Source organism: Colobus angolensis, unplaced genomic scaffold (genome assembly GCF_000951035.1).
Source record: "Colobus angolensis palliatus isolate OR3802 unplaced genomic scaffold, Cang.pa_1.0 Scaffold7, whole genome shotgun sequence".
Lineage (NCBI taxonomy): Eukaryota > Metazoa > Chordata > Mammalia > Primates > Cercopithecidae > Colobus > Colobus angolensis.
This window is the reverse complement of record NW_012120709.1, coordinates 6,599,869-6,626,643: the sequence shown is the minus strand read 5'-3', so window position 1 is coordinate 6,626,643 and position 26,775 is coordinate 6,599,869. Positions and strand designations below refer to the sequence as shown.

Sequence of the window (26,775 nt, the reverse complement as noted above, 5' to 3'; positions counted from 1 at the left end):
ACTGTCACTTACTGGTGTGAATTTGAGCATGTTACTTAACTTCTCTGAGACTCTGTTTCCATAAATGTAGATTAAGGCTTGAGATTCCAATTTCATATTTGATTTTAACCTTTACGTTAGATAACATAAGTAACATGGCCTATGGGCTTTATCTGAAAACACCTCAGAAATCTGAGATGCTAAGTGCAGTGAGTATCTCATCAGAATACCTATAGTTCCTTGCCATTACTTGATTCTTCACTTCCCTGGTTATTGTTATGCTAAGATAAACTTTCTGATTCTGCTTTAAAATTTGGCTCTATATTATAAAAATATGAGGCAGCTTACTATTGAAAAGCTACATCTTCCATAAATCAAACATTATCTTTGTTTTTTAATATTCACATTACTATATTTATATCCCCCGTGAAGCTATGAGCTTCATGGGGGATATAATAATTAATAATGAATAATACTCTTGAGCTGTTCAAGTCCTGCATGTGGGCACAGAGGAAGTATAAAGGTTAGTTTATATTTACCACGCTGATTGGGAGGGTAAAATGAATGCTGCCTTTGGTGGAATATTTTCTCAGTCATTTGTACATTTAGGAAACATAAGTCTGTTTTTTCCTTTTCTCATTTTTTTCCCCACTTGTAAGGTCAATTGAAATCCTACATTTGAATAGAAGAAGGACTAAGAAGAAGAGCTAATTTTAAGAGGCTAAATCTATTATTATACTTTCTCTCACCCAAAAAATTGAATGTTTTGTTAAAACTTGAAACAACTCGGGATCTTTGATGTAGGAAGCTGGGTTTCCACTGTAGCTCTACCATGTATTAAGCATAACCATTTTTTCAGTTTATGCATCTGTAAAATAGGTACATTGTCTACTCAGTACTGCCTACCTGTGAGTTCTATCTTGTGAATTAAAGATGGTCATGCATATGAAGGCTGCATGTTATACAAAAATCAAGGAGTTAGTGGTTAGACAAACCTGGATTTAATTCTCAGCTACAAGCAGTGTAACCTTTAGCATGTTCTTTAACTTTTCTGAAAGTCAATTTCTCTTTCTACGTAATGGAGATAATAATGTCTATTTCATAAGATTGTCATAGGATTTCATGATGTATTTGAAAAGCTTCCAAGAAAAAGCCCTGTTTGAAACTTCTTTATTAGTACAGTGCTTTATGCATAGGGTTAGAAATATTTATTTGTCACATAAAATGAAGCATTTATTTAAATCTACTTTACATATATATTGAAAAAATATAAAAGTATCTAAATTTCAAACCAAAGATGATTGGCTTAATGTCCACCCAGAGAAAGGAATATACTGCAGGGATTACCAATATTGTTGTTTACGTGGATATATGTTTGCCATATATTGTTAGGGTGTGAAAAACATAAACATACGTGGAATAATCAACTTTTAATTTAAAAAATTAAAAAAGTTTGGAAAATATATATCTGAAAAGTTTAGTGAGAGTATGAATTTCTTTTGCTTTATTTGTATTTTCTCATATATGTACAACAATATCTGATTATTTGTATAACAAAATAAAGTGTTAAATAAAAATAATAGGAATAAAAAACTGACCTCCTTCAGCTGAACAGATGACCACAATTTGACTAAAAGGCCCATCTCCTTTATTGTTATAAACGCCAACTTTCACTTCAAAGGGAGTAAGAGGAGGGACACTTTCATCTCGATAAATGAATTTGGAAGCTTCAGAGGATGTCACCATTTTTTCCTTCCAGCCACGTGTTCCATTGGGTCTAAAAGCCACAATATAGCCAAAGCCTTCCCCATTCTGAAACTCTTCAGATACTGGCTAAAGAAGAAAAATGTAATTAATTATCATCAAAATGATTGATTAAAAATCCACTTTCTCCAAATTCTTAATTTTAAAACACAGGCTAGAGAAAGGGAGAATCTCAAATCTTTATACTACATTGGAAGCCAAAATAGTACAATCACTTTGGCACTTCTTTGAAAGTTAAAAAGCTTTAAAGGTAAAAGAAGAAAAATTGTATTAGTTGACATGTACAAAAATCTCAAGAGAATTGAGAACTTTTGAAGTGAAACAAATTTGCTCCAATTAGTCATGTATATGAAATGAAGATTTTTGGATTAACATGTTGGGGAAAACTGTCCTATGGTCTGGTGGTTGAGAGTATCTTCTCATTGGTAATGTTCTGCAGAACCCTTTAGACCACAAAAGTAAGATATAGTAATGTTAAAACCTTTTTTTCTAGTGTGCTTTGCAATTGCTTTTATGGTTACTGACATGAAAAAATTGGACTATGGTATTCAAGAAGCTTCTTGTGCTACATGGCATAGATTTAAATTTGTTACATGGGCTTCAACTGCACACCATAGAAAAGAGTAATTGTGATTGACCAGTCAATGTGGAAAAGTTACCAGCCACTGTCTAGCACAGTGCTTCACACACAGTAGATACGCAATAAATATTTGCTAAGTCGATTTTTTCCTTGAATTTTGTTATGAAGAAAAGCCATGTATTAAGTGGTGGAAGAGAGACAAAGCCCATTATATGAAAGCTTACATGGAAAGGCAGTTCCATTTCGAGAGATTTCGTCTCAGCGAAGGTCAGCTATTGGAAACTTAGTACCTCTATAGACATCAAAAACAACATATGAAGTTTTATTGAAGAAAAGGGGGAAAGGACAAAAAAAATAGAATAGGTGATGTGCTCATGGAATAATTCTTACTGGGAAAAGATATCTCTGTACACTTTCTTATTGTTCTTAGAGATTATCAAGGAGTTGCTCTATTTGCTCTAACAGACATTTCCATTTCTGTATATTCTAAGACAGATTCCTGTGAGCTACATAGTTATATTTAATAATAAGGTTATTTAACATCAAAAAAGGAAGGTGGCTTCATGGAGAATAAATGTACTCTTCACACCCCCTCCCCCTTCATCTCCACTGCTTTTCTTTGACAAATGATACTTTGGAGGCCATATGATGAGATAGACAACATAACACAAATTTTGTAATCAAAGTCACAATTCTGTTTATTAGGGAAAGTATGTAACAATGCCTCAGTTTCATGATTTATAAAATGAAGAAAATCATCCCTACGAATAAGATTGTTGTATGGGTTAAATGAGATAGCCTGGGTAATGTGGCATTTATTCAGCAGTGGTTAATTCCTTCTTCCCACCGGTTTTAGCCTCTAAATGAATCAAGTGGACTGCTTAATCATAAAATAATTAAATCGCACACTAAGCCAAACAAACACCTGAAGTACTTTGTGAGAGATGTATTTTTCTTACCTCCCAGGCAATGACTAACTCATGCCTTCTTCCACTTCTTCCACTTACATTGGTGGGCGCTGTCTTCGGAACTGTGGATAAAAATGGGTGGAGAGTGAGGAGAATAAGAACTCCCAACCTAAGTTGGATAAAATCCTGAAATAAGTCAAAAGTTTGTTTGAAGTCAGATGGTCATATTAAAGATTAAAACAAAATATTGGTGACAGAAACACCCTATTTTCAAATCTATGTGGCAGATTTTGATATACTTTTTTTTTTCCTGACCACTTATTGTACCACACCTCTTGGAAATGCTCTGTGGTAGCAATTTCTAAATAATAATTAACACTGTAGCTAAGAACATATAATAATGATTAGGTAAATTTTGTCCATAAAATTGCTCACTTTTCTCCTCTTTGCTAATGATGTGACTCTTTTTTGTTATCCCGGGGCTGGGCCACTGAAAAATCCACAGGTAAAGATTAGCATTACTGCCTTACCAGAACCCCCAGGAAGCTCCAGTTTTTTTTTTTTTTAAACCTTAGCAACAATTCCATGTAGTGAGAACCTACTTAAACGAATAAACATTTAAAAAAATCTGTCAAGAATGAATCTCTCTGCAAACTGCAAAAGTTATAGGCAACCAGTGAAACTTTTTCAAATGAATAACTATTAAAAGAATAAATGTGTCAAAGGAATAAATTTCCCCTTCAATGCACTAAACCACAAAATCTGCAGTTGAAAGGGAACATTTTCAAATGATGAACTTTTAAATGAAGAAAACTATTAAAAGAAATCATTTTCCAGGCTATGAGCCTGCATTAGCAATTTTACACTTCAGCATTGCCTTTCTATTCCAGCATATCGTTTTTAAACGATATTGATATACTCATAAACAATAAATTCACTCCTATATATTACTTACTTGGAATGAAAGGCTATTAATTACTGGTAGATATTCACACAGCGTTTTATACACCAGAAAAACTGAAGTGGAATTTATATACTCCTGGAAAGGAAAAAAAACACAAATTCTCCTTGGACCAGAAAAGAGGGTGAGCAAAACCTGTGAATATATAATTGACTCAATTGAAATAAATAACCTTTATTTGTCAGGGTCTACATTTCAGTATCCTTTGGCACTTTTCTCCGTGAACACAATTCTCTTGCTCAGGCACATGCAGCTGCTGCCAATATAGGATTATGCAGCAGCAGTTACCAATCTTTATTCTTTCACTGTTACATACATACTGAGGATTATTCATATGAGGAGTTCATCTCATGGATTCTCTCAGAATTGCATGGAATTGGATACCCTTTTTTCTCTCTTTCAAGAAATCACATGAAATTCAGCTGAGAAAAATGATGCAATTAGAGCAATATCTGTAAATATGACCTAATTTATATGAACAGCAAACAAATCATTTATTGAGTTATGTATTAGTAGTCATAGTTATGGCCACATGTAACAAACTGCGACATGTCAGTATGCCTTATCACCATGTCTGAAAAACGACTGTTATGTTGTATTAGTCTAAATTTGTTTTCTGGTCAATGTTATAGGTAAGACACACAAGAATGGAGCTGGTTTAACTGTATATGTAAAAGGACAGGGATCCAAATTTTCAAATATTCTCTTTTTGGCTAATCTCAGACTTCTGAATATTGTGACCATCAAAGCACAGTCAAATAAATAGCAGATACAAGATATTAATGATTTATTGATATCATGCCATTACTGCTTCTCTTAGTATTATTATTATTTTTTAAATGTATACACACACATAAACACACACATACACTCTTCACATTTATCTCTGGAAACTCACATTTAAATAACATCATGGGTAATGTATACCAGACCCAGTGCTTTGTCCATTAAATTGAACTAAATTTGTACTCTAAATTTAGGGCTTTGAATCCTCTTCTTTGAGGACATCATTCCTAAGATTATAGGTTTCTGTGGAAAGACTAGGCATTGAAGATTCTTTTCTACTTTGTTCAACCCTAAAACATCATCTAAAAACAAAAAATGATGCTCAGAAACTCTAGATGACAGTTTTACAGTAGGCTCTAGGCGCTCTAGTGAACATCTAGAAGCCTATTTAAAAGATATGAATAGAATAAAACAAAGTAAATATTTGAAATCAAAATTGTTGAAGCTTTTGTTGGATTGTTTCATGTCCATTGATACTTTTTCATTTTTAAAAAACAATTTACCAATTTAGATTTTTTCAAAGTTTTAACTTTGTGAGTAAAACATAGAAAAAGAAAAAATCAAATGAACATTTTGGGGAAAATTTCCATTTTGAGAAACTAAGAAAGCAAAAGAAGGCTTTTTATGATTTGATTCACTTCAATTTAATTCATTTTTTGAAAGTATTCTGTGATTTCAATTTTCAACTAATGATCTAAGTTTTAAAAACATTTATTTTATTACTTGAAAATCAGGTCCTTGAGGTTTTCTTACTGCCTCTAATTTATTTTCAAGATAAGATAGGCCATCTTCAACTTAATGTAAAGAAATAAGATCATCCTTGTCTTACCCTACCTCCAATTTTAATGAACAATAACTGACAAAAGAGGCATATGGCTCACCGTGTTTCAATAGCATATGTGTATAAGTAACAGCTACTCAAATTTTTAAAAAAGTTTACTAGATATAATTGGATTCACTGATGGAAAACTTTAGGCTGTAATAGCTTCATCTCAGGCAGTGTTTTGTTGTCGTGGGCATAAGATTTGAATTGGGTGCTCTAATTCCAATTGGCTTAAATTTCCTAATTACATGCAGCTAATCAGTGAAACCCATGTACATTCATTTTCTTTTCAAGTTGGTGGCACACAGTTATTATCTCTGCACTGATGGAGTCCACTGGTTTTAATTATATCCCTTTATAAAACAACATATTCGTGATCTGAAGGGATTTGACTTAATCTTTCTGAGCCCTTATGGTGTTAAAGTTCTATAATTCTTGCTGGAAGCACAAAATTAATATAATAAAATATCTAATAAATGCTTTCACTGAGTCCAGAGAAATACATGTTTACCTTAAGACCAAATATATTTTAAATATAATTAATAAAATTTGAATCCAGGATTAAGCAGCTAGACTCTTCTTCCTCAGTCAACTACTGATAAATGTCATGAGCATATTAGCTTAGAGAATCAAGTTTATACATATGGATAGTAGGTTTAAGTTGGATTCTTCTGAATTTCTTTCTGAGCAAAGCTCCTCCGTAAGCAGATAATGTAATTGATACTTTGTCCACAAGCTACAGATGCCTAGCTGTTTTAAGTCTTACCTGGCATGTTGAAATACAAACTCATGTCTCTTTTCCTCTTAAACATTGAAAACATTCTTGGAAACACAGAATGAATAAAATACAGTGTACTACCTTAGTTGAACCACGCCAGAATATCAAAGAACTTCTCAGTAGGTTGAACAAAGTGAGTCACACTAATAACACACTTTAATTAGCACTTAACTAAAATAAAACATAATGAGATCATTTACCAATCTTTTTTTCCCTGAAAAATTTCCAATTTACAGTAAGCACTTACCCCACTCATTGAAAAGTGTAGCTTTATTCGAGACCTGGGAAAGGCCATGTTTTTGGAGCTTAATGGTTATCTGGCAATTGGTTTGTAAAGAAAGGTGCCGAAGAATGAAAAGAGGGAAGGGAGAGAGTTTCTATAGCAAAGGTAGAAGTCAAGAGGAACATTTAAAAAATAATATTTTTTTTCTACTCAAATTGAAGTATGTAGCACAGGAATATTTCCATTATTGATTCTAACTCAGGCTTAGTTTACAGAAAGAGTTAAATTGAAGGAGTTCCCCTTGCCCACCACTCCGCCCCCACCCCCTGAAAAAACCAGTGGAACTTCCTAAACAGTTTAAATAATGCTTTTATTCTTATTAGGGTGGATAAAGTGGTATGTACAAATGGTAAAGGTTTTCTTGTGGGAGTGAGAAGTGCGAGTGAGAAAGATCTAGGCTTGAATCCCAGTTCTACCACTCTAATTGCTTGACTGAAAATATTTTTTAACCTGTATTTCCATTGTCTCATGGAGACAGTAATTATACCTGCTTCTTAAGGTTATTTTCATGATTATTCATCATGGTACCCGGAACTATAATCAATAAATATTATTTAATATTATTATAGGTTTAGATTCAAAAAAGAGAAAGTGGTGAAGTCTTCTATGAGAATCGCTGAAAGTTCAGCATGAGTCTATGCACACATAATCTTGAAACAGAATGTCCTTCTTGGATATTCCAATAATATTGTTTTGGTAGTACCAAAGGAATTATGCTTTCAGTTTTGCCATAGCTTGTTTCAATCTGCAAATCTAGGCAAAATAGCTTTTTGAATTTGTGAAAGAGATTGCTAGGATATTTCAGGAAATGTAACAATTTTCTGGTTTATAAACCTCCTTATAAGTAGCAATAGTCAAGAAGATAGGAGGTGAGTGTATAAAATGAATGGTATTTATCTCAATTCATATTCTCTTTGTTTATATGGATCCACAAGGAACTAAAAGCAAAGAATAGGTAAAATAATCTTTGTATCAGATTTGTTGCTAAAAAGGGGAGAAAGAAAAGGCAAGAAGAAGCATATACAAAGCCAATTCATATACCCCCAGATAAAACTAATCCAGCCCATCTTATAATAATATTCCTTTGTGTCTCTTCCATAACTTTTGAACTCAAGGGAATTTTGTAAGTCACCGTCATGGACAAGAACTGTGAAAATACAAATGTCAACAGAGCAGGATCTTTTGTAGGAGTCAGAAGGTAATATACAACTTAAGAAATTGTAAGAGGAAGTTAAACAACTGTTTTCTGAACTTGGAATGGGTCACATGTAATCTCAGATGCTAAAGTGAGAATGGCTGAAGAAAACGGGTCTCGCTACGAATTAGGGAAACCAATTTTATGACTTTCTCATTGCTTGCCTCCAACTCATATACATACATGCGCAAGTAATGCTGTCTTAAAACAAGGTTGTCAGTTTAGAAGGTGGATTTGCTATAGCATCTCCCTCCAACCCCAGCTGTCAATAGAGAAGTGGGGATATTATTTCTTCATCAAGGTAAATAAGGAGAGGAGCAAGACAACCACTCCAGAGAAGTTCAGATGCTTACCGATCATGCCTTGTATGGAGGCTATTGAGCTTCAGAGTTTTCTAGAATACCTCAATTTCATACTGATCTACTTGAGGAAACTCAGTAGAAGAGGCCAAAATAGTTCCTGAGAATATCCTATAATTCTAGATTTTAGCAGGCCGGGAATGTGAAATGGTTACTGTGAACCAAGTGGTCATGAAGACAGGTTTGAATAGGGTTGTTAGGATCACACCCAATAAGGCTGACTGCTAGGGGGCAAGATGTCTTCAAAGAACCCAATGCAGCCCACAAGAGAAAGCAGCAACATGTGGATAAAGGCCATCATGTAGAACATTTAACACCCATGTGAGAACCACAAATTGCACCATCTAAGTGGAAATTTTTCTCCTTCTTGTCTGACTTGGAAAGTGCCAAAGCACAGCTGGAAAGTAGGAAATAAAGTGGAAGGAAGAAAGAAAAGACAGACCATAGCTGTTGGGTCAGGTCTGTGCTGGGAAGGAATGGGAAAACATGGAATTGGATGGGAGATTTAATTTTTCTAATTAAATTAAACTGGAATTTTTAAATACTTGAAAATGCGACTGCTCTAGTACATAAAAGTGTTTAGGATTTATTTGAAGCTGAGGTTTGGGATCACTTTAAGCATAGTGGAGAGCAATGGTGGGAGAAGAAGAAAACTTTTTTTTTTTTTAACCTCTACGGCTATTTACTGGTGTTCGAATTTTCAAATGTAGAAAAAATATTTTTCCTTTCATGGCCAGAAATATGTGTGTAATTTTCCATTTCAGTCAGAAGAGAATGAAGGGACAGAATACAGGGTAGGCAAAAATATAACTAGAAAGCAAAACAATTTGAATGTGTGAAAAAATGTGTAAGCATAGTCTTTCATTCAACACTTCTTTTCCACTACTCCTTTTGCCTTGTCTATGCTACAAGAACCAAAGAAAATGGCTAAATGTTGAGAAATATCAAACCTCCTTACAGACAGTACTAATTAGATAAGAAGAATGAGAAAGCATCATAGGAAAGCCGGCTAGAGGTTTGCAAGGATGATTTAGAAGACATGCATGCTCTGTAGTGTGTTCCATATGCTAAAACGTTCTCTTGACTCTCCTGTTGTTCTAGTGGACTAGATGATAGGGCATGATAGAACGCTGGCTGTCTGCAGCGGAGACGTCTCACAGTGAGGGTATCTTGGGAAGTTGACTGCAGAGCTGCAGGCCAAGAGACTGTAGGGTTCTTACTATATCAACAAACATGCATTTAACTCTGAAAATGTTTTCTCAATATGAAAAAATATACTTTTTCATGATTACTAGTTTGTAAATTTCCATCTAATAAATCAATAACTCATTTAAATTAACAATAGAGGTGATATAATAAAATAGCTTCCAATAATATTGAGCATTTATCATGTGCCATGCACTGTGCAAAGCTCTTTATATGCATTTAAAAAATCTTATTTAATACAATGGTCAAAAGGAGTAGGTTGTGGTATCCCCATTTTATGAGTGAGAAATTTAAGCCTTAAATGACATACTTCTTGCCTATGTCCACCTTGCTATTAAGTGGCACAGTAGAACATTAATCTAGATTAAAAACTCCAGCCTTTCATTATAGGTGCATTTTTTTTCTTTAAAAGATGCGTACACACATAAGCTTGTATGTATATTCATTCATGTGAGTATATATATAATTCATTAAAATTTGAAATAAACTGCAAATATTGAGATGTATACCAATAGCTTTGAAGATAATAGAAATTTTATACTATAGAGAAGATCATACCTTTCTGAATGACAAGGTACATAGTTAACTGTATCTTTTCTCCCTTTCATTTATCTTTTTTTTTTTTTTTTTTTTTTTGAGACAGAGTTTGTCTCTGTGGCCCAGGCTGGAGCACAGAGGCACGATTTCGGCTCACTGCAAGCTCCGCCTCCCGGGTTCACGCCATTCTCCTAGCAATTCTATGGCAGAAATGATTTGCTACACTGCTTTGGAATTTAGAATATTCTATTAAATAAGTGAACCTTAAAGAGGCATACCACTTACAATTCAACATCCCTAATGTGAGACCTTTTCTCTCCCAAGCAGCTCTATTTTCAAAGTTTAGTTGGCCCTTTGGAAACAGCATTATCTTTTAAAATACTAGATATGTACTTAATAGAAGCAGAGTGCATCATTTGAGAGGATGTCTCAAGATATTGGTGTCTCTTTAAATCTGTGCTGCCTGACAAAACAGGCATATAATTCAACACTTGGTTCAACACCATTAGTAACTCTAGCCCTATGTATGTGGTACCACAGTACAAGAAGCATAAAGTACACAATACAAATCTTCAACTCACTTTCAAAGGAGAGTACTTCATGCATTTTTCGTACTACTTCTCTTCCATAAGATTTTAATGGACTAAAGTATGTCGTGTATATAGAACTCATGATAAAATAGAAACAGGCAATACATGATTGAGGTAGCTGCAGAAACAGACATTCTTTTAAAATGTATAATCTGAATACACTTTAGCTTGAAATGTAAAAGTGATTTTGCTAAAATGCTTTTTATAGCACAAGGAGATTTATACCATAAAAAGTTGAAAAGGATTATTCATCCCAAATGGACTATTTATTTTTGAAATGAATATTTATAGAGAGCCTCTGAATTAGGCAGCAATCTTTGTCTTTGTTTAAACACAATTAACAATATGCAAAGTAAGGCAGCGCTTTTTAGAAAATATGTGAGCATAAGTACTACTATTGGCAGTCATTTCAGTATCTACACAGTGAGTACATAAAATGAAGAACAACTAACCTGTTATGCTCTTAATTAATGAACACCTGTACACAATGAAAGCATGGCTGGTTTTATGGATGCATGAAAATCCAACCAGGCAATTAATGTTTAATTTAGAATTCATGCTATTGAAAAGGTAGCAGAAAAAACAACTTATAACAGGCAAATCACAAAAGTGGAGAAGTTGGATTTTCTGTGGATGAATCTTTTCCAACATATTTAAGCCATTTTACCTTTTTTTGGTTGTTTAATTTTTATATGGAAAAAACTGAACATCTTTTGTATTGTTATTTAATTTTAATGTGATAATTTGATCATGTGGAATTTTTTAAAAAATTAAACTTTTAAGTTCAGGGGTACATGTGCAGGTTTGTTACACAGGTAAACTTATGACATGGGGATTTGTTGTACAGGTAATTTCATCACCCAGGTATTTAAGCCTTTGAGCATATACCCAGTAATGGGAGTATCGGGTCAAATGTTATTTCTGTTTTTAGGTCTTTGAGGAGTTGTCACACTTTCTTCCACAATGGTTGACCTAATTTATACTCCCACCAACAGAGTATAAGTGTTCCTTTTTCTCTGCAACCTTGCCAGCATGTTATTTTTTGACTTTTTAGTAATAGCCACTGTGACTGGCATGAGATGGTATCTTATTCGTGGTTTTAATATCATTGCATTTTGCATTTCTCTGATGATCAGTGATGTTGAGCTTTTTCTCATATGATTGTTGGCCGCATGTATGTCTTCTTTTGAAAAGTGTCTACTCATGTCCTTTGTGCACTTTCTAATGGGGCTGTTTGTTTTTTCTTGTAAATTTATTTAAGTTCCTTGTAGATGCTGGATATTAGACCTTTATCAGATACAGAGTTTGCCAAAATTTTCTCATATTCTGTGGGTTATCTGTTTACTCTGTTGACAGTTTCCTTTGCTGTGCAGAAGCTCTTAAGTTTAATTAGATCCCATTTGTCAATTTTTGTTTTTGTTGTAATTGCTTTTGTCATCTTCATCATTAAATCTTTGCCTGTTCCTATGACCAGAATGGTATTACCTAGGTTTTTTTCTTGGGTTTTGATAGTTTTGTATCTTACATTTAAGTCTTTAATCCATCTTGAGTTAATTTTTGTATATGGTGAAAGGAAGTGGTCCAGTTTCAATCTTCTGTATATGGCTAGCCAGTTATCTCAGCATGATTTATTGAAGAGGGAATCCTTTCCCCAGTGCTTGTTTTTGTCAGGTTTGTCGAAGATCACATGGTTGTAGGAGTTAGTCCATATTTCTGCACTCTCTAGTCTGTTCCACTCATCTATGTCTGTTTTAGTACCAGTACCATGCTGTTTTTGTTACTGTAGCCCTGTAGTATAGTTTGAAGTTGGGTAATATGTTGCCTCTGGCTTTCTTTTTTTTTGCTTAGAATTGCCTTCACTATTTGAACTCTTTTTTGGTTCATATGAACTTTAAAATAGTTTTGGTAGTTCAGTGAAGAATGTCAATGGTAGTTTAATAGAAATACGGTGAACTCTATAAATTGCTTTGGGTAGCATGTTCATTTTAACGATACTGAATCTTTCTATCTGTGAGTGCTAGTGGGTTCCTGGGTGCCTGTCTCCCTGGGGACTTTTACACCAGTGGCGGAGGCAATGTAGTGGGGGTTGGGCCTGGGGTGAGGGTGGTGGTGGTGGGGGCCATGCCTGATGACAACCGTGTACCTCCTTGCACTGGAGGTGGTGTTGGCTGGGGGCGGGGCACTGACATGCGCAGGTCTGGGTGTCTTCTCTGCTCTGAAAGCCGGAGGGGTCACTCAGGGTGGGGGAGGATCTGCTGTTCTCTGTACATTCTGAACGTAAGTGTGGGGTACTTGTTGGGGTGGGGCTTGCTGGCTCTGTACCCACCAAAACTCTGTCTGCAATGGTGGTTGGCACGGGAAGGGGTAGCAGACTGCACTATCAGGTGCTGTCAGGGCAAGGAAAGCAAACCCAAATCCCCACCCCTAGTCCTAAGCAGACACGCCCAGCAAACTCATGTGGGAGTTGCCCCATGGAGGAATATGGGGGACGCTGCGGCTGCAGCGTGAGGAAAGGCTGTGCAGGCTGGTGAGTGGCCAGAGGTGCTACCCCGCTTGAGCTCTCTGCCTTGCAGTCAGGGTCCGCCAGAGCAGAAGCTATGATGAGGCCTCCCAAGGCTCCCGAGGGTTCTGTGCATGCAGGTGTGGCCATACTGAGGCCCTCGGAGAGGCCAGCAGACTAAGGTGTTGCTCAGGTCGGAACGGCCCCATCTGATGGGCAAAATTGCCTTACAGAGTTCAGGACAGACAGAAAGTTTCCCTAGGGCTAAAGTCTCCTATGGAGCAAATCAGACCTAGGGGGATGGTCGTCCCTGACCATGCTCCACTACAGATGCTTTTGTACCAAACCCTCTGTGCTCCACATCAGCTGGCTTGCAGCTCCTAACACTTCTCTATGCAGCTCTCCCTGCCAGAGTCCGTGGTGGTCTAGGGGGTCTCCTTCTGCTGGGGTTCCAGAGGCCTGTGGCAAGAGTGGGTTGCTTCTTGCCAGTTCAACTCACCCATTCCCCCAGAGCTGTTGGGGGCTAGAAATAAGTCCGAGTGTGCTGTCACCCCGCATAGGGTTCCCAACTTTCTCCCCCCATCAGCCCAGTCTCTCTTGTCTTCCCTCTGTCCACTCTCAGTGCCTTCCCTGTGAAGATCTGTTAGGAGCACGCCAGTCCTCTGGGTCCCTCAGTAGGAGCTGTTCCCTTTATCTGAGTCTAGTGGGCCATCTTGGGATTTGTTTTCTTTCTTTTCCCTCCCTCCCTTCCTCCATTCTCCTTCCTTCCTAGAGAGCCATAATATGTTTTAGAGAAAAAGCCAACTGTTTTGATAGTTTATTTTAATGATTATAAGCTTTGTTCAATTTGTTAGAGGTCAAAAGTCATATTTTTGGTTCAGTTCTATAACTATAACACACAATGGACACAGTTAATTTTTCGTCTTGTATGTACATGCCTATCTGACCTGCGTACTGGTGTGCGTAGGGGGCTATAAAGGAAAAAATTGTTCCCTTTACAAATATGACATGTTGAGTACCAGTACCAAACAATGTTCTAGGTTTCAATGTAGGGCACTGAACATATATGACAAATCTTCATTTTCAGTGCACTTTCATTTGAGACTCATGTATTATCATTGAGCATAAAACATTAACATTTGTTATTTTTTCCTCCCTGTACCTATCCCTGATCCTCCTCTTTCTATTGTTTTCATATTGTTCTTATCAACACTATTAATGTTTGCGTTCCCCTAAGTAAATGTGTAACTAGACACTTTCTAAATATACAATATTAGGGAGACATAAAAGATAGACCTCAATAAGACTTTGTCCAACATCATAAAAAATCTACTCAGAAAATTTCTGTATTCCTTATTTCTTTATTTTTTTTGCTCCTTCCATGTGATAGGCAAGCTATCTTAAAATTCAAATAGAGCTGTTAATTCCTTAGTCATCAGGAACATTTTATCAGATGTGCTTTTTCTAAAAGATGAGAATAATGTAATGTTTTCAAAGTCGAGTAGATTGGTATTTATATTACATATAAACTTCAAGAAGGCAGTAGGTCAAGGAAGGACTATGTTTCCTTTTTGCAAAGTGTAGTTTATATGGGTTTAGTGGTGAAGGGTAACATAAAAGAGTTCTAAGGAAGTACACTGTAATTCGAGTAAAGTATCACTGGAGAAACAGAAGGGGAGCAGATTTATTCTGAATCTTAAGGGTATGCTATATTGAATGAGTATATTATTAGAAGAATAAATGAACTGCTTCAGTTTCATGGTAACCTGAAGATCAGTGCAAGGATTGGGAGAAAATTTAAGCATTTAGATGGTTGTATTTGAGGAAATAAGGAGAAAATGTTCTGAGAACAAATAAAATGAAATAATTATTTTAAAGAAAATAATTTTATGATGTTTAGGTAAATGAATCAGGACAAATTACGCTAAGGCAAGCAATGGAGCAATCACGGTGAATTCACCTCACTTTCAAGACGATTAGAAGCATACCAGATCCAATCTGACTAATCCAAATGTTTACCTGCTTCATTTGTGCGGATCATTCGAGATGAGGTGCTTGGATCTCCTGTCCCAATAGGGTTGGTGGCCACCACTCGAAATTCATATTCTACCCAGGGGTTTAGGTCCACAGCCATGGCTGACTCCATGTCCCCTGTTATGATTTCTGGGACTATAGAAAGGAAAGAAATTTTATGTCATTAGGAGGACTGGAAAAATGCTACAAATGGCAATCAAGAATATTAATGCTACCGACAGAATCAGCAGGCTAAAGCATATTTCCTCACAACACGTGGTCATGGTGTCACCTCCAGTGTCATTAATAAAATGAAAACCAATCTTCAGGGAGTAAGTACTTGCATATGTCAAAGTTTGTTGGAGTTAATTAAAACTCTTTAATTTTATCTTTACACAAAACTTGCCATTATGTACACTAATAATTATTTCATCAATCCCTCAGCCCCAGATAAGGGGCCAATTAGAACTATAATATAAACAGTTTTCTTTCAATTTCTAGGAAATTTCTTGAGCAGTTTGCTCTCCCAGTTCTGGCAAACATGTTTAGTCACTTGGTAATTCCAAGCAGGAAATTAACAATATATCTCTTTAATTTAAAAACACAGTTTGTGATATCTGAGTAGAAACACTGAATTCTTCTTAGAGTGACTTTTGTACTACGTTTAAATTTTTGTCAGGGCATAACATTGTTTGTCAGTAGTACAGTTACCATTGGTGAAGTATTTATACATGGCATACATGCTTCACTTTGGACTGCTTTTCTTGTTCACTCATCTCTGCTGTCTAGGAAATGTTTCTAAACATTTGTTACAGGAGTGAAAAGGCAGTATGTGGAGAATCTCCCTTGCAGCATGCAAAGATCCTCTGGATTTATATCAGTCTTGGATTTCTTTGTAGGCATGGCAGTAGAGCTGGGATGGGAGTTTGGCATCTTGATTTGAGGACTCAATTCTGTTTTACCACAGCAAGGTGGAATGAAATCGCCTTGAATTTTCCATGAAAATCTCTTCTGAAAGGTACCAAAAGAATGTTACCAAATAAGTAGCTCTGTGAAAGGTGAATGCTCAGAGCATAGGCAGCGTGAGCTGCCCGACAAATCTCACAGCACTGCAGAGCTGATGTGTTTTCTTAAAGCAGTGACAGGAAGACGTGGAAAAATAAAAAGTCTGTCCCCTCTTGCTGCACTGGCAACTGAGCAGTACGTTTGGAGTCTAAGAGGTGGGTGAGGGAAAGGCCACTATCAGACCACAGCTTGAAATGTCAAGCTATGCCTGACAAACATACAAAAGAGGAGAAGAGATTTCCAGATAATGCTCAGCCTTCTGTAGCCCAGAGCCTACACTGTATCACTAATATTTGCATTGGGAGCACCAGGACTTAACACCACTGTTTAATTTACTTATACTTATGTAAGTCATCTCAAGTAACTCCAGACATCTGGACCATGCTCATCCCTTTTATTCTAATCTCCAGAGAATTCTGCCAATTTTCTTTTCTGCCCAGCTCATATCTCTTCCTCATTCTTGAAGTTCTTCCACTGTGACCCTTGGAATTTATGATCTGTCATTAGCAAAATCCCCTATATACTTAATCTCCTCTCTGGGCATATCTACAACTTTTTACTCCAATAGAAACGAAGAAATTTTACCCTTATTAAGGGGTGGACCTCTTAAGATATCATGGAGAAAAAGAACTAGCCCTTTTTTCCTCTCTCTCCCACATCTCTAATGGATGTTTCCCATCAGCATACAAGCATGCGGATGTTTTTCTCTGAAAAACAAAACTAAGGTCTCTTAATATTTCCTCTCCTTCCAGCCTTCACTCAGTTTCTCTGATTCTTTTGAGAGTTGTTTATGCTATTACTTACTGTCTGCAATTATTTTTCTTCCATTCTCTTTTGAACCCATGCCAGTCAGACTCTTACCTTCAGTTTTCCATCAGACTGGTTTCTGTCAAGATTACCAATGAATGGTCTCTGTTACTGAAACCTTAAGGCCAGATCTCTGTTACTCATCTTACTTGAACTATCATCATCCTTTGACACAGTTGATCATCCTTTGAAATACTTTTCGAAACTTAACTTCTGGTTCTCTCCCACCTGATTATGCCTTCTCAGTCTCCATTGCTGATTTCTTTTTGTCTTCCTGATGCAATTTGGCTCTACGTTTTTCCATTTTCTTACTCCATGGTGATTTATCCAGCCTCATGGTTTTAGATACCCTCTATGCTGATAATTCTAATATTTTTAATGAACCTCTTCCTTAGATTTCAGACTCGTATGTTCAATGGCATATTATTAATAGACATTACTATTTGAATAGATTTCTGCAGTATTCTTATCCAGGGAATGACAATTGCTTTCTTACAGATGTTGTATGCCAAATCTTTGGGCCATCCTGGACTCCTTTCTTTCTCCCCTTTCCCATTCCAATCCATTAGAAAATTATGGCATCTGTGACTTCAAACTATGTTGATATCTCCACTTATCTTGGCAGAAAAATTTCTTGGAAGAGTTGTCTATATTAATTTTTCTCCTATTGTCTCTGGAACTCATTCTTGTCAGACTTTGATGCTGATGGCCTACTATCACATCAAAACTGCTATTGTCAAGGTTACCGATGACCTCCATATAGCTAGAACTAATGATCAATTCTCAGTCTTCATTTTACTTGACATCTTGGTAGCATCTGACACAGCTCATTAGGCCTTTTTCTTTGATAGGCTTTATTCCTTTGTTTTCCATGGAATGACATTATTTTGGTTTTCCTTTTACCTCAATGATTGCTTTTATTCTGCCTCCTTTGGATGGCTGTCTTCTCCACAACTCTTACTGTTACAGTGCTCCAGGGCATTATTTTCATACTGTGTCTTCTTTATTTTATACTTACTTTCTTGGAGGTGACATAAAGTCTCATATTTTAAAATATTATATGACAATAATTTTCTAATTTATAACTTTATGCTAAACCTCTCACTTAAACACCATACTTATATGCCCAGATGCCTACCTGAAATCTCATTTGGATATCTAACAGATACATCAAACTTAATATGTCTTAAATTGAATTCTTTATCTCACTGCTACCCAATCTGTTCCAATTATGAAGGTTTCTCAGGCTTCTCCATGTCACCTAATGATAACTCCATCCTTAAGTTGGTTAGGTCAAAAATCTTATAGTTTTCCTTGAATTCTTTTTTTCTCATACTGTTTACATCCAGTTTGTCACAAATGCTGTGGGTTTTAGCTTCCAAATAGTTTCAAATTCTGATCATTTTTATGACCTCTGTCATAAAAGCATCAGTGACCTGTGTCACCAAGCTTCTGTCACATTGAAGCACCATCATCTCTCCACCACAATATCTCTCAAAATTCATCTACCTTTCTCCCTAAAACTCATTCTGCTCCTGCCTCACTGATCTTCTAATGCTCTTACATATCATGCTCCTAATACTTTTGCTCTAGTTGCTCCTTATACCTGGGCTGCCTCCCCCTAGATATTGGGATACCTAAGTTCATACCTCCTATAAAATGTACACAAATATACCTTCTCAGTAAGGCATACCCCGACCACTCTATTTCAGATTGCAAGCTTCCTGCAATGGACTAAATATGTCCTCTTGAAATTCATATATTAAAGTCCTAACCCCTAATGTGGCTGTTATTTGGTAATAGAGCTTCTAAGGAAATAATTAAGGTTAAATGATGTGGTAAGAGTGGGGCTGTGATCTTAGTGTCCTTATAGGATGAGACACGAGAGCTCTCTCTCACTTTGTGTGTGTGTGTGTCATCCATGTGAGAACACAGTGAGAAAGCAACTTGATGTTGGAACTCCCAACCTCTAGAACTGTAATAAAGTAAATTTCTGTTGTTTAATCCACTCAGTCCATGGAATTTTGTTATAGCAGCCTGAGTTGACTAATACACTGACCCTGATCATAGTACTTCTGATTCCTCTTACTGCATATAATTTATTTTTCCCCCATAGTACTCATCAACTTCTAAGATACTATATAATTTACTTGCTTATTATGTTCTCTGTTTATTGTTTGTCTTCACCTATAAGAATACAATCTTCACAAGGGCAAGGATTTATTTATTTGGTGTTGTTCATTGATATATCGCATGTGCCTAGAACACTTCCTAAAAGGTGCTTGGTAAATTTTTATTAAATGAATGAGAGTTCAAATTGCCTGATGTGATCAGAATTGACATTATTAATTCTGCTTGAATCTTGATATAATTAGTATAAGCTTTAATATACATATAAAAATAGTCTTCCTTCCAAATCTATGCATATTTATATCCTCTTGGTCATAACTATAGACTTTAAAGACTCCCTTTCCAAGCCTATATCCTTTCCACCACCCTTCATTCCTCTCTTTAAAGTGAAAAAAAAAAAAAAAAGAAAAAAAAAGATTTGGAAATTCTAAATTCCCTGTTACTTGTAAGAGATATAAAATAATTATAAGTATTAATTGAAGGTATTATTATTTTTGGTGAAACAAAATACAATATGAAAGAAAGTAAAAATTTTCTTTTTTATACAATTAGGATTTTGATTTGAAATGCAATATTGTGGAGATGAAGAATAATGGAGGATTTATACCAAAATAAGCATTTTAAAAGTCTTGTAGCATCTTTTTATAAAGATATTATTTCCAGAACTTTAGGGACAAGTTGGTTTCAAAGAAAACATTGTGCATCAGAGAGAACATGACAGCAACTAAAGACAGTGAAAGACCTTATATTGACTTAGGGGAAGCATCTTGTTGAAATGTCTTTCCAAGCAAAAGAATCACATCCAAGACTATTTATTTTGAGACAAGATCTTATTCTGTTGTCCAGACTGGTCTCAATCTCCTGGCCCTAAGTGATCCTCCCACCTCAGGATGTCTCAAAGTGCTGAGATCACAAGTATGTGCCACCCAAACTCAGCCACCAATTTAATTAATAAAATACCAAATCTGTACAGTTGAAAAATGGAACCAATCAATCTGTGCAAAAATATCCGCAGTAGAAGACATATCCACTGATATAAGAATATTTAAGAAGCATATCCGAGTTAAGTAAACAAAGACCAATGAATTCTGTGATTATAGGCAATTTGATATTCCTAGGTAGACATAATCAAAAATTACGTCAGCTAATGCTTCTCAGTAGTATAAAAAAGAAAGTCAGGTTTCTAAATCAAAAGCCATTTGCTTGAGTGGAAAAGAGGTCTGCAAGTGAAATGATCTATTTGTTATGGCTGTTTGCATACTTTTTGCAAAATAAATACATTATTCTCATTTACATTTTAGTCTCATTTGCAGGAGGCGGTATTCATACGTTAATTCCAAGATGTGCTCAGCTAGAGGGTTCATGTGGAACCTTCGACTTCATTTTCCACAAATGAGAAACTCATTATTTTTTATGCTCATTTTGGTATATTTTAAATGCTTTTCAAATAGTAGATTATCAATTGCATTAATTGTATCAGCAAGTTTAAACTCCAGATTCATTTTTTTTTCTAATGGATATTGTTAAATTAGAGTTTATTTTGACTGAAATTAATTTAGAATGAGGGAGCAACTACGAAACCGAAAGGCCCATGAGCCAGTGGAGCCGGTGTGGTTCCAGAGAGACTTATTTCCCCATCATAGGCATGAAAGAAACTATGAGAATGAGCATGGTACTAAACCAGGAAGCATCTAAAAGACCTATTTTGGAGCACGTAAATCTTGTGGACAGCTCTTCGTTAGGCTTGCCCTGAGGACAGCATGCCTCTGCCAATAGTTGCAATTAATGGTGCGTTTTGGAGAAATGAGTTAGAAGAGGACACATCTAGGGAGAGCCCTAGAACCATGAAGGATAAATACCATTGATCACTTGCAGAAATCTTTTTCTGAAGGAAAACATTTTTATAAGTACAGCACAATTGCAGAGTTTTTAGAAGTGTTGTTCTTGCTGAATTGAATTAAAAAAGAACTCTGAAAAATATCACCATCAAAAAGTGGGCAAAGGATATGAACAGACACTTCTCAAAAAAAGACATTTGTGTGACCAACAAACATATATAAAAAAAGCTCAACCCATCACTGATCATTAGAGAAATGCAAATCAAAACTACAATGAGATACCATCTCATGCCAGTCAGAATGGGGTTACTAAATAGTCAAGAAAAGACAGATGTTGGTGAGGCTGTGGAGAAATAGGAACACTTTTACACTGTTGGTGGGAATGTAAATTAGCTCGACCCTTGGGGAAGATAGTGTGGTGATTCCTCAAGGATCTAGAAACAGAAGTACCATTTGACCCAGCAATCCATTACTGGGTATATACCCAAAGGAACACAGATCATTCTACTATAAAGATACATGCACGTGTATGTTTATTGCAGCACTATTTACATTAGCAGAGACATGGAACCAACCCAAATGCCTATGAATGATAGACTGGGTAAAGGAAATGTGACACATATATACCATGGAGTATTATGTAGTCATGAAAAAAGAATGAGTTCATGTCCTTTGCCAGGACATGGATGAAACTGGAAGTCATCATCCTCAATAAACTAACACAGGAATAGAAAACCAAACACCACATGTTCTCACTCATAAGTGGGAGCTGAAAAATGAGGACACATGGACACAGGGAGAGAAACAACACACACTGGGACCTGTCAGGGAGTGAGGGGAGGGGAGAGCATCAGGAGCATCAGGACAAACAGCTAATGCATGTGGGGCTTAAAACCTACATGACAGGTTGATAGGTACAGCAAACCGCCATGGCACACATATACCTATGTAACAAACCTGCACATTCTGCACATGCATCCCAGAACTTAAAGTAAAATAAAAATTTGAAAATATTTCTAGCATTCAAATAATATTAGAAAGTTGCGACTTTACAGTAGGGACTTCTAAAACAAACAAATGAATGACATTTAATTCAAATGCCTAAATCCTCCACAGACACATGAATATGTATATTTTTATATACACACACATATATATGTATATATATATAAACGTATGTATATATAAACAATAAGTAAAAACAGGTGAACTGAGAAAACCATAGGCGAGAATCAGAACATAAGTGTAACTAGCAAAGCATGGATGTAGCAGGTAGAAGATATGTACTGGATTGCTATGGGCATAGGATGAGTAATAAAACACGCATGTATTGCAATGTATCCACAAGGAAAACTTCTCCAAAAGTAAGCTGCATGGGTAGTGTGGCAAGAGCAGATAGGGAGCATGGCTGTAGGGAAGAGGATGAGTTAGGTGAGTGCCCAACACCAGATCTGAATTTGAGGTCATTTCCTGGCTGCAGAGCCAAAGATTTAAGCTGTCACACTCAGAATAAGATTGAAGCACAGGGTTGAAGGTTATAAGAATTTCTGAGTAAACCTGCTCATGTGGTTTAAATGTGTCCTTCCTGAGTTAACTACCATACCTAGAGATTCCCCAATTTTGGGGTCTTTAAAGGTATCACAGGGTTATAATGGATCCAGGAATGAGGCTGATATGAGCAATTATCTATAATACAAAATAAATATGTATATGTGCATAATAAATATGTTTATAGACACTATAATGATCAAACTGAGGTCTAACTTAATGCAGGAGCCTAAATATCAAAGAAATTCTGAATTAAATTCTGCATATAAACACATTTTCTCTTTCTGATATTACGATGTTTCACACAAAAACTCCAATTTCATTTACTTATACAATAAAATGAACCACTTTACTCTCATAATATTCTGGTTGAGTTTTAAGGTTACTGCACTCAAATATTTTGCTGATTTCTATATTTAATTTCTAAATAGGTCAATTAGAGGTCATTCGACTTTAAAACAAAAACACAGTTGTTAGTATGGACAATTGCTTCTAAAGATTCTCTTCTGTAGACTTACTGTACACTTTTCAAATACCAATATGTTTAATAAGTGTCTAATAACTATCAAGTAAGTGTGATTTTTACATATCCCTGCTGGACAGCCACATTTAGAGAGATACGGGGAATTATAAAATGAAAAGAAAATGATTAGAGATGAAAAAATTTTTAAAATAATGCAACTATAATGCAAACATCTTGGAAGTAGGCATTAAAATGGTGTGCAGTGTAATTTTATATTAGATTTTCTTTTTTTATTATGCTTTAAGTTCTGGGATACGTGCGCAGAATGGGCAGGTTTGTTACACATGCCATGGTGGTTTGCTCCACCCATCAACCCGTCATCTATATTAGGTATTTCTCCTAATGCTATCCCTCCCCTAAGCCCTCACACCCCCTGGCAGGCCCCAGTGTGTGATGTTCCCTTCCCTGTGTCAATGTGTTCTCCTTCGTCAACTCCCACTTATGAGTGAGAACAAGCGGTGTTTAGTTTTCTGTTCCTGTGTTAGTTTGCTGAGAATGATGGTTTCCAGCTTTATCTATGTCCCTGCAAAGGACATGAACTCATTCTTTTTTATGGCTGCATAGTATTCTATGGCATATATGTGCCACATTTTCTTTATCCAGGCTATCACTGATGGCCATTTGGGTTGGTTGCAAGTCTTTGCTATTGTGAATAGTGCTGCAGTAAACATACGTGTGTATGTGTCTTTACAGTACAATGATTTATAATCCTCTGGATATATCCCCAGTAATGGGATTGCTGGGTTAAATGATATTTCTGATTCTGTATCCTTGAGGAATCTCCACACTGTCTTCCACAATGGTTGAACTAATTTACACTCCCACCAACACTGTAAAAGCGTTCCTATTTCTCCACATCCTCTCCAGCATCTGTTGTTTCCTGACTTTTTAATGATCACCATTTTAACTGGCGTGAGATGGTATCTCATTGTGGTTTTGATTTACGTTTCCCGAATGACCAGTTATGATGAGCTTTTTTTTCATACGATTGTTGGCTGCATAAATGTCTTCTTTTGGAGAAGTATCTGTTCACATCCTTTGCCCACTTTTTGATGGGGTTTTGTTGTTGTTGTTGTTGTTTTGTCAATTTGTTTAAGTTCTTTGTAGATTCTGGATACTAGCCCTTTGTCAGATGGGTAGATTGCAAAAATTTTCTCCCATTCTATAGGTTGGCTGTTCACTATGATGAAAGTTTCTTTCACTGTGCAGAAGATCTTTAGTTTAATTAGATCCTATTGGTCAATTTTAACTTTTGTTACCATTGCTTTTGGCAATGAAGTTTTTGACCATGCCTATGACCTGAATGGTATTGCCTGCGTTTTCTTCTAGGGTTTTTATGGTTTTAGGTCTTACATTTCAGTCTTTAATCCATCTTGAGTTAATTTTTGTATAAAGTGTAAGGAAGGGGTCCAGTTGCTGTTTTCTGCATATGATTAGTCAGTTTTCCCAACACCATTTATGAAATAGGGAATCCTTTCCCCATTGGTTTTGTAAGGTTTGTCAAAGATCAGATGGTTTTAGATGTGTGGTGTTATTTCTGAGACCTCTGTTCTGCTCCATTGGTCTGTATATCTGTTTTGTTACCAGTACCATGCTGTTTTGGTTACTGTAGCCTAATAGTAGAGTTTCAGGTCAGGTAGTGTGATGCTTCTAGGTTTGCTCTTTTTGCTTAGGATTGTCTTGGCTATGCAGGCTCTGTTTTGGTTCCATATGAAATTTAAAGTAGTTTTTTATAATTCTGTGAAGAAAGTCAATGGTAGCTTGATGGGGACAGCATTGAATCTATTAATTACTTTGGGCAATATGGCCAGTTTCATGATACTTATTCCTCCTATCCAAGAGCATGGAATGTTTTTCCATTTGTTTGTGTACTCTGTTATTTCTAACCTGACAGAGGCACAACAAAAAAAAGAAAATTTCAGGCCAATATCCCTGAAACAGAGTACACATCCCTATTGTGTACTCTGTTATGTACTCTGGAGGAGGAGTTTGTAGTTCTCTTTGAAGAAGTCCTTCACATCCTTTGTAAGTTGTATTCCTAGGTATTTTATTCTATTTGTGGCAATTGTGAATGGGAGTTCACTCATGATTTGGCTCTCTGTTTGTCTATTATTGGTATATACGAATGCTTGTAATTTTTGCACATCGATTTTGTATCCTGAGACTTTGCTGAAGTTGCTTATCAGCTTAAGGAGGTTTTGGGCTGAGACAATAGGGTTTTCTAAATATACAATCATGTCATGTGCAAACAGGGACAATTTTACTTCCTCTCTTCCTATTTGAATATCTTTTATTTCTTTCTCTTGCCTGATTGCCATGGTCAAAACTTTCGATACTATGTTGACTAGGAATGGTGAGGGAGGGCATCCTTGTCTTGTGCCAGTTTTCAAAGGGAATGCTTCCATTTTTTGCCCATTTAGTATGATATTAGCTGAGTGTTTATCCTAAATAACTCTTCCTATTTTGAGATATGTTCCATCAGTACCTATTTTATTGAGAGTTTTTACCATGAAGCGTTGTTGAATTTTATTAAAGTCCTTTTGTGCATCTATTGAGGTAATCATGTGGTTTTTGTCACTGATTCTGTTTATGCGATGGATTATGTTTATTGATTTGCATATGTTGAACCAGCCTTGAATCCCAGGGATGAAGCTGACTTGATCATTTTGGATAAGTTTTTTGATGTGCTGCTGTATTTGATTTGCCAGTATTTTACTGAGGATTCTTCCATTGATATTCATCAGGGATATTGGCCTGAAATTTTCTTTTTTTTGTTGTGCCTCTGTCAGGTTTTGGTATCAGGATGATATTAACCTCGTAAAATGAGTTAGGGAGGAGTCCCTCTTTCTCTAATGTTTGGAATAGTTTCAGAAAGAATGGTACCAGCTCCTCTTTATACCTCTGGGAGAAATAGGCTGTGAATCTCTCTGGTCCTGGGCTTCTTTGGTTGGTAAGCTATTAATTACTTCCTCAATTTCAGAACTTGTTACTGGTCTATTCAGGGATTCAAATTCTTCTTGGTTTCTTCTTGGGAGGTTATAGATGTTTTGGAGTTTATCCATTTCTTCTAGATTTTCTAGTTTATTTGCATAGAGGCGTTTACAGTATTCTCTGATGGTAGTTTGTATTTCTGTGGGATCAGTGGTGATATCCCCTTTATCATTTTTTACTGTGTCTATTTGATTCTTCTCTCTTTTCTTCTTTAATAATTTGGCTAGTGGTCTATCTATTTGTTTAGTCTTTTCAAAACACCAGCTCCTGGATTCATTGATTCTTTGAAGGGGTTTTTGTTTCTCCATCTCCTTCATTTCTACTGTAGTTTTAGTTATTTCTTGTCTTCTGCTAGTTTTTGAATTTGTTCGCTCTTGTTTCTCTATGTTTTAATTGTGATGTTAGGGTGTCGATTTTAGATATTTCCCGCTTTCTCCTGTGGGCATTTAGTGCTATAAATTTCCTTCTAAACAATGCTTTAGCTATGTCCCAGAGATTCTAGTATGTTGTCTCTTTGTTCTCATTGATTTCAAAGAACTTATTTATTTCTGCCTTAATTTCATTATTTACCCAGTAGTCATTCAGGAGCAGGTTGTTCAGTTTCCATGTAG

The 26,775-nt window shown here is 36.0% G+C and overlaps 1 protein-coding gene across 2 annotated transcripts in view; it reads right to left on the bottom strand.

The window, feature by feature from the left end:
- Nucleotides 1-26,775, bottom strand: part of CNTN5 (contactin 5) — a 1,321,567-nt gene that overhangs the window by 58,559 nt on the left and 1,236,233 nt on the right. For both annotated transcript variants that reach the window (XM_011926604.1, XM_011926603.1), the window contains 3 exons: nucleotides 15,269-15,418; nucleotides 3,283-3,353; nucleotides 1,578-1,812 (listed from right to left, as the gene is read on the bottom strand). In XM_011926604.1, the coding sequence (XP_011781994.1) occupies nucleotides 1,578-1,812; nucleotides 3,283-3,353; nucleotides 15,269-15,418 (456 nt within the window). The remainder of the gene's footprint in view (nucleotides 1-1,577; nucleotides 1,813-3,282; nucleotides 3,354-15,268; nucleotides 15,419-26,775) is intronic.